An 8737-nucleotide genomic window follows, 5' to 3' on the forward strand; every position below is an offset into this window, starting at 1 on the left:
TTCTCTGACCCTCCACAAAGTCAAAGTAGCCACTGTAAAAATTTAGCAAATGTGCTTCTTTTATTATCACTCAGGCACCTGCCAGTTCCCCTTGGGTATTCATAAAGGTTTACTAAGTAGTTTATACAGCTAAATATCATATTTTGAGTTCTTAATTGATTGTACTCATAAGATGCTGAACAGCCTGTCGATTTGATGTGTTCTTAATGATACAAAACTGATGTTTTTCAATTCCTGATTTGATATAATGTAGCCAACCCTTGCCTAGCATTTTTTAACTCTATTGCCAGGCTGAGCACATAATTTGAATATTCCTTTTAATTCCTGTATAGATTATTGGACAATAACATACGAAGACTTAGAATCATTTTCATTTTTTTTTAGTAACGTGGATTAAATTATCCTACAGATTTTCATCATACAAATGAAATCTGATCCAAAAGAAATGTATTGAAGTGAGTTATCTCAATTCACGGAAGAGTTAAGAATCTTTATATCAAAGTGATTTGCAATCTTCTCCATCCAGCCAGTAGTATAGACTAAAATGCAAACAAATCTGTAAAAAAAAATTGAAGTATCAAAGTTGTCCATTAAGTTTTCAATCAAACCACACTGATTCTTTGGATTTCTGTTTATGGTAATGATTTTGATACACTGTAATTAATAGTGCTGCTTAATAAAGAGCATCAGTAATTTTCTCCACAAATACTACTGATGGATGCTACAAAATTTAATATACTGTCATAAAACTGAAAACAATGTTCCTGGGTCCAAAAGATTATTTTGCTTTCCATCACAGTTGAGCTATCATGTAATATTTCAAGATATGACTCTTCTTTTTTGAAAGCATTTTCAAAGGAAAGACCACAATATAACAAGATTATACAACATTTTAAATTATATTTTGGTATGAAGAATAACTTTCACAATAATGAAGAATTTCAGGGTAAGTATTTCAGGTGCACGATGCTTTGAAATGTGTGTGGAAGCTCTTCTGAGCCTTCAATGCAACTCACAATGTCAAAAGACAATGCTTTACATTCCACATTGTTACTAGGAAAGCTCTACAGAGTTTATTGCATGTTGATTATATTGATTGCAGCTGGAGGCACTGATAGCATAGAGTATCTTTAATTAGTCAGAATGCATGATGAGCTTTTCTGTTTTAAGGAGATAAACTGGCTTCTTAAAGAAATTTACCCTCAAAAATATTATTCAGTCAGTCAGAATAAAAAACAATAGGACCATAGTCTGCTTTTCTCAGAATGGTGCCCATTGTCTCCATGCTGGGCTCTACTTTTAGGCAAGGTCTACAAAGTTTTAAAATTTCTTTTTGTTTTGGCTTTTAATTAACTCCCAGGCTCACTCTCACACACACCTTAATTGCTTCCTAAAAGCAACTGCAGGTTTCATGGTGGAAAAGTCTGTCTTGCCTGCTAGAGAACAGCATCTGTCAGAATTACCACTGTAATCCCACCTTGCAAAGGTTTCTCAATCAACTGCCAGTAGCTGCTTTCTACTGCAATTTAGCCAAGAACAATTCAGCACCGGTGAGATTTGAAAAAAAAAATTCAATACTTTAGGAAAAGTTGATTTAGACATTGTTAGGTAACATGTGGAAGTGATGAAACAGTTTTTAATATATATTGTGTAAAATGTTTCAACCTTCAAAGTAATATTAAGTCAACAGTTAATCCCAAATATTGTAGTGCTTTGATGTCTTGTTGGGAGGGGTTTGAATAGCTGAATATTACTGTGTTAATTAAATTTGTTGGTCTGATTGAGATAACTCCTTTAGAAGCAAGCATTGACTCTCCTCTCTACTTGCACCACTTTTGCTTCAGCAGCCTTCCTAGCAGAAATATTCTAGGTCTTCTCTGGATCTCCAACATGACTGTCCTTTAAAACAGATGTAGTCAATCTGGAAGCAAGGGTAGCTTGGCAAGCAGAGATGGAGATTAGCACTAATAGTCCTTACCTTCTCTAAAATTGTCACAGTTTCTCCAAGAGATTGTTTTGCTGATGCTGAGTTTTCAGTGCAGTTGTGGGAATAAGGTCAGTGCTCCTGCTTTGTGCTCACTGACCACATCCTGTGAGCATGGTCAGATCCTGGAGTAAGTCTTGTTGTGCTGGTTGGTTCTGAGGCAGCACAATCCACACCTGCCAGTGGCAGACATGGAAAATATATTCCACCTCTGTAATTCTAAAAGCTTTTGAAGCTTTAGTGTGAACAAGGAGTCTTGATGTATTCAGGGAATGCAAATGTGGGGAGACACAACACAGAGTGCTAGTAATGAGATGTCTAGGCAAGCATATTGCTATCATAGAATCATAGGGGCTGGAAGGGACCTTGAGAGATCATCTAGTCCAACCCCCCTGCCAGAGCAGGGTCACCTAGAGTACATCACACAGGAACTCATCCAGGTGGGTTTTGAATGTCTCCAGTGAGGGAGACTCCACAACCTCCCTGGGCAGTCTGTTCCAGTGCTTTGTGGATTAGTTGTCCCAAGTCTCACTGGCATTAACTGAACAGCAGAAGAGGAGTAGGGTTGGTGGTGAAGTTGGCCACGTATGTGAAAATAATATGATGGTATAAAGAAATTTTAAAGTATGTTTTTTACATATTGGAATGATGGGAAATTCAATCACTTCCTTTAAATCTGCTATACTACTTGCTGGTTTTCTACACCAGCAGTTCTGTTTTCTGAGGCAGAAAATTAGTTTTTTCCATTTTGACTGCAAACAGATAGGTGGTTGTCCCCTGTTTCACCCCAGATTATGTGTACATGCCAACAGGAGACGTGGAATCAGTAGCAAATCCAGAAGTAGCAGAAAAACTAACAAGAAAAGACAAAAAAGGAAAAAAAGCAACTGGCATTCTTGAGCAATTACAACACATGACTGAGCCTTGCCAGATTTCTCTGTCAGAAGCAAATCTTACATGAGGCTTTTCAGAAAGCAGAAGTATATTACCTGTTTACTTGGTGTTGGACAATTGAGTTGAGACTGTTACAGTCTGGCAACATAAAGAAATCTGTCAAGCTTTGGAAAATGTCATCCCTTCTAGAGGAAGCCATGGGTGATGGAGTTAACTCTACAGCTCTGGCTAATCTCTCCAGTCTCTATCACAAGTTTGCATGCATAATGTTTTTGTGCCAGCTGTTGGAACAGCCACAGCCAAACATAAGTTGAACCAACCCCAAACCAAGTGTAATTTGCTTGGTAGAGATGCACTGTTCCCACCAGCATGAAGCAAACATAAGGGAATTTTCAAGACCCCTTTTCCCTTCAATTCCCCTTGCCCTGCAGTGAAGTAGGTTGTTCAAAAAGGATGGATCTAGTTGTATTAAAATGAGATGATCTACTGAGGTCCCTTGAACTCTGTGCTCAAGTGTTAACTTGCAATTACTTAGTCTAGGCAATGATTAAATGGAAACTTTAATGTGTTAAACTCTTTCCTGTTGCAGAGGGGAGATGGGACCTTGTGCACACTGTACAAAGATTAGTTGCATATCTGAAAAGAATTACAAGACACAGTCACCTGCACAAGGAATGTCTCAACTTTGTGACTTAAATGTGTCCTTTCAGGGCTAACTTTCTCTGATTGATAGTATAATACAAGTGACCTCTGATTCTGGTGTTTCCTACCCACCTTTTCTAGAGCAAGTCTGAAGCTCAGTGTGCAATAAAAACCAATAACAATAAAAGCAGTTGATCTATTTTTCTTTTTTTCAGCTAGAATAATCAGAGACAGTGCATCATAAAGTGGTGTATGTGAAGTCAACATTGAACTTTGAATGAATGCATGATAATGTGAAAATAGTATTTTAAATCTATCCCAAAGTAGTGACCAGGAGAGGCATAAACTGCCTATTAAATCGAGTAGGTGAAGAAGGTCCATGCTCCCTCCTCTAAGATAAAGATCTCATCAAAACTTTTGCAGAATCAAAATAGATACATGGATATGAGAAGATGTAGTCTTGTCAGTAGCTAAAATGATGCTACAATTGTTACAAACAATTGTTTATAAGGTATTTACCTAATAAAGTGTTTTTTTTCAACCATTCTATCAACAGTAAGATCCTGACTCAATCCAAAGTTTCCTTCTTCAAAACACTGGAAAACTGTTGGTACATTATGCTCAGCTCTGACTTGCTAATTCCATCCTCTTATTGAAAAATGTTAAATTAAACTGGAAAGATGAAATGATTTTATAGAAACCCACAGCTCACAAGTGCTGAGCTGGTGTCACGCTGTTGGTGTCATCCATTTCATGTCTCAGCTGAATTCTAACTCACCAACCATCCAGGCCGTGAAAGATGCACCACAGCTGACAAGTGTAAAGTTCATGACAAGCAAGCACATCTCGTGTGATTGGCTTGAAGCCTTTTTCATTAGAGAAGGTGAGGATTTGTGATCAAATTGGCCCCCACAGTCTCTCATCAAACTCAGGTGGATCATACCAAGTCTTTATGTCTCAGAAAAAGACTCTCCTGAGTCCCAAAGGCTTTCAGAGTGTAGCTCTGTGGATTGTGGAGCACATCTCATGGGCACCTCTTGCTGAGAGAGGAAAACAGCTGAAATCTGCAAAGAAAACCTGCCCTAAAACACAGATGTGTTGTGTGAACAGAAGAGCTGAAAAGGCTAAGGAAGGTAGGAAGGCTCGACATGGAAGAATGATATTAATTGTAAAGTTTCTTTTTATAATCATAAAATCCAGCTAGATTTTGTTTCATCACACTTGACAACCCTCAGTTTCCTTTGAATTTTTGTTAAATAATGAAGAATTAGGACAAATAGAAACACCAACCTTGCTTGTATGAATAATATTTTGATTTGTATTTTTTAGGGATTGGTTGAATGTCTTCAGCCCCCCCATCATTCCTGGAAGCCAACAACTGGGAGAACACACTGAATCTTCAAAAAATCAGAGTATTCCAGGTAGGAATTTATGAAGACAGTTAAAGGACCTGGATAGAAAGACATTTCTCAGTGCTCTTTCTCTAGTGCTAGTGCTGCCTTTTTGTAATTTTTTATACTGTTATGGTTTGGTTCCAAGTTCTTTTATTTATTCTTCTCAGCCCAAGCAAAATTTTCCGTGCAGTGTTATTGGCCTCTGATAGAAGAATAGCTTACACAGTTGCAATTTTCTAATATTCCAGCCTGATAGAGTTTAACTCATAAAAAATGCATCTTGTTTGTTTAAAATAAGGAAATTATAGTAGTGGGGATGGCAAGCCCATGAAATAAAGAATGCAAAGACTAAACATTCTTATTCAGAAGTACAATTACTTGTGTAAGTGAGACTTCTCTTATGAAGAAAAATTTCTGATTTAGCCTGAAATGAAATCTAAGCATCATTTCCTGAGTAAAGGCTGTTGTCACCACATGAAATGTTAGAAATTTTTGTTGATTAATAGAGTTTGATTAGAGAATGGCAAAGAACTTAGTTGGAACTGGAAAGTCAACAACAATTGAGTAAAACAAATACCTGCTTTTCTTCAAATACCCTTTTTTTTCTTCTTGGTTGTCTTAGGAAACAGGGTAGATATCTACATTTTTCTTCAAGTCCGGGGAATTGAATGTGAAAGCTCATAAATCTGACCTGTGTTTTTTGGCTGCCCAAGTGACAAAGATGTCTCAGTGATTCACTGTCTAAAATGGATTATGCCTCTCAAATTGGGAATGTTTTCAAAAATAAGTATTTGTAATTATTATATGAATATTACAGCGAAATTCAATTTGGACATAATATGGTGGTGTGTGAAAATGCAGTGTCATGTAATATCTGCTTATCAGCTTAGATTGTACCCATCAACATTAGAGTCTGTTTGCTTTCCTAGATACCTTGTTTTAAAAAAATCTTGATTTTTAAAGAGGTGCTGAATAGGTCTAGTCCTGTGAAACATCTCTTGTACTTCAGAAAAAAGCTTGGTTTTGTGTTTTTTTTCCCCCCTAAACTTGAGTTTAGTTATTTGTGTGACAAAAGAACTGTTTTATTACTGCCAGATAAGTATCAGATCTCACCAACAGACTAAATGCTCAAATTCATTCCAGAAAATTCTGCTGCCCTATTCACCTCTTTTCTTTTATTCACATTAGAAAATGAGTTATTTCTCATGCTGGAAAATGACTGAAGCGTCACAAGGTTGTGTGTGTGTTTTCAGTTTTCCAGTATTCCAAGTATTGCAGGATAACAAAAGCATATTATCAGTACTGAAAATCTGTAGTGAATCATAGTGTATTCAAGGTAGTAATTTTATCTAAAACTATCCTTAAAGAAAAAGCTATATTATAGCACTAGAATATTTATTAAAAGTCTTTTAATTCTTAAACAGCTGTGGAAATTTCCTTTGAAAGTGACTTCTTTATCCATTAATTTAGCCATTCCTACAATCAGGTTGCACACAATATATATTTGAAAGTGGAAAGATGCCTTCTAACATAACCTTTACACAGTAGCTAAGTTTTGTAGAACAATGTTACTGAATATGATTAATACTTCCTTTTTAGAAGTAGAAGAACACAAGTGACCTTTTCAGATGCATTTGGAGATACTGTGAGATGCTGAAAGAAAGAGGCCTAACTTTAAAAAGAAGATACATCTAGAAAACTAAACTGTGGTCTTGTTCACATGAAAATAGATGCAGGGAATTATTGCTGTAACAACATAACACCCAGGTAGTCCTGGGTGCAATCTAATTCTGGTATGAAAGAGGGATACCCCTGAGGAGTCTGGAGAACTTATTCCTGAATCAACCCAGGGAGTCTATTGAGAGGCCAGTTCTGAGGTAGAAATAGATGGAGATTCAAGCTTGAAGAATAAAAGAGAATTATTTTTTAAGAGAAGCATATGCAGGGAAAAGCAAAATAATGAAAGGAGGAACTGAGTGGAGATAAAAACGTGGTTTCAGGTGAAAACGTGAGGCTGTGTGAGGGAATGAGGCACAAATACCATTTCCTTTTTCACTATGATTGGAAGGGTAGAAAAAGCCATCCAGTTCTACACCTTCTTTCTGCACTGCATAATTTTTCCCAAGCTATCCAAAGTATCTTCATTAATCCCATTCAGTTTACCAGGCCTTATGAAGTACCCGTAGCAAGGAGGACAACAATTTAGCTTCACCTTTTAACCTGTGTGGTTACATAAGAGATGGTTTCTTTCTGATGGCATTTTTTAATGCTACTGAGGAAACAAAACTGGAATCTCCTCCCAGACAATCAAATGCAGGCTTCTTCTGTCAACATAAAGTGCACCAACCTACTTTCTGGTCTCTAGATAATGTAACCTATATATTGTTCTGTGATCCTGGCTTCAAATAGATCCTGAGCATTGTGAAACTGCTGCTGTTGGCATAACAGGCCATTACTTATTATGAAGTGTTAGGCCACAAAAAGCATTCAATTTGTATTAACAGTCTGAGGAAAAGATGAACATTTATGATGAAATTCAAAATACAGATTCCGTTGAGCTGTGAATTATTTCCTATCAAAAAGCTATAGCTCATAGAACTTGGATTTAGCTTAGGTGAAAGACAGACAGGTTTAGAAAAGGACTCTATAAAACATCTGTAATAAAAGTCTGTAAGGCTTTATCAGTGTATTTTAGGCTAAGGATTAATTTCTGTTCCCTGAAAGCATTCTTCCATTTTGCAACACTTTAGACAACTTAGATTTGAAATGTTTATTGTTTGAAAAAATCTGATTTCCTCTCAGGTATTGAAAGCTCTTTTGTATAGATTTACATATACTGCACATTTAGATAATATGGTATACCAGACATTCAGATCCTTTCATTCTTGCAGGCCTTTAGTATTCACTGCCTGTCTTTGTTTGTACTGAAGCATTATTGTTTGTGAAGGTTGTTGAGAAAAATATCACTTAGGGATGCTTGGATCCACTATCAGTAAAAGTACTTCTGATGAACTATTCCATTGGACTCTGTGACATCCAGTTGTTAAGGAAACTCTTAACTGACACCATTTCACCTTGGTAGAATACAAGTCTTCAGAAATACAATGAAACTGTGAATTGCTGTTGTCTTGAAGGTAACAATTCAGAAGTCAGAAGATCATACACTTTGAAGAGACATTCTGTCACATCTGACAGAAAGATATTTCCATGTTATTGTCTAAGTGAGTAAGAGTGATTTATTCTTTTCCCACTTGACACAGGTGAAAATGACCTCCATGCTGAAGAAGATGAGGAAGTTTTGACTCTTTTGTATGATCCATGTCTGAACTGTTACTTTGATCCAAATTCTGGGAAGTACTATGAACTGGCATAGTCAGATCATGAGAGGATGTCATTTTGTATTCAAAAATCCCTTACTGTAAGGTGTGACTGAGCTGTATCAATTACTTAAAACTTGACTTAACCAATACTTTTGCAAATAAATTAATATATTTTTAAAATAGTGTCTTATTTTTATAGTTTTATATTAAGTTGTAATGCAGTAGATCCCATAATATAAAAGTTCCCTCGTGACTTAGAACATTATAGACTTTCTTAGACTTAAGACAGTCTAATTTAATTTTAATATTCAAAGGTTCTATATGGAAACAAATAAATGTAAGAAGGTTTGTGGTGTTTTTCTGTAAATTATGGGTTTACTCAAATAAAAAAATAAGTCAAAACTTGCTTATTGTGTATTTTTAACTGGTTCTGAGCCATCAAATTATTTGTACTCTAAGATATGAGTTGTTCAGAAGCCTCCATTTCTTAAGCTCACTCTTTC

At 36.2% G+C, this 8737-nt stretch overlaps 1 protein-coding gene across 1 annotated transcript in view; it reads left to right on the top strand.

Moving 5' to 3' along the window:
* LOC104388207 (chromosome unknown open reading frame, human C3orf67) overlaps positions 1–8287 on the top strand; it is a 59425-nt gene extending 51138 nt beyond the window's left edge. The window contains exons 15-16 of the mRNA XM_009997036.1: positions 4850–4941; positions 8175–8287. Of these exons, the coding sequence (XP_009995338.1) occupies positions 4850–4941; positions 8175–8287 (205 nt within the window). The remainder of the gene's footprint in view (positions 1–4849; positions 4942–8174) is intronic.
* The last annotated feature ends 450 nt before the right edge of the window (positions 8288–8737 follow it).

This window comes from Chaetura pelagica, unplaced genomic scaffold (assembly GCF_000747805.2).
Source record: "Chaetura pelagica isolate M959 unplaced genomic scaffold, ChaPel_1.0 scaffold364, whole genome shotgun sequence".
Lineage (NCBI taxonomy): Eukaryota > Metazoa > Chordata > Aves > Apodiformes > Apodidae > Chaetura > Chaetura pelagica.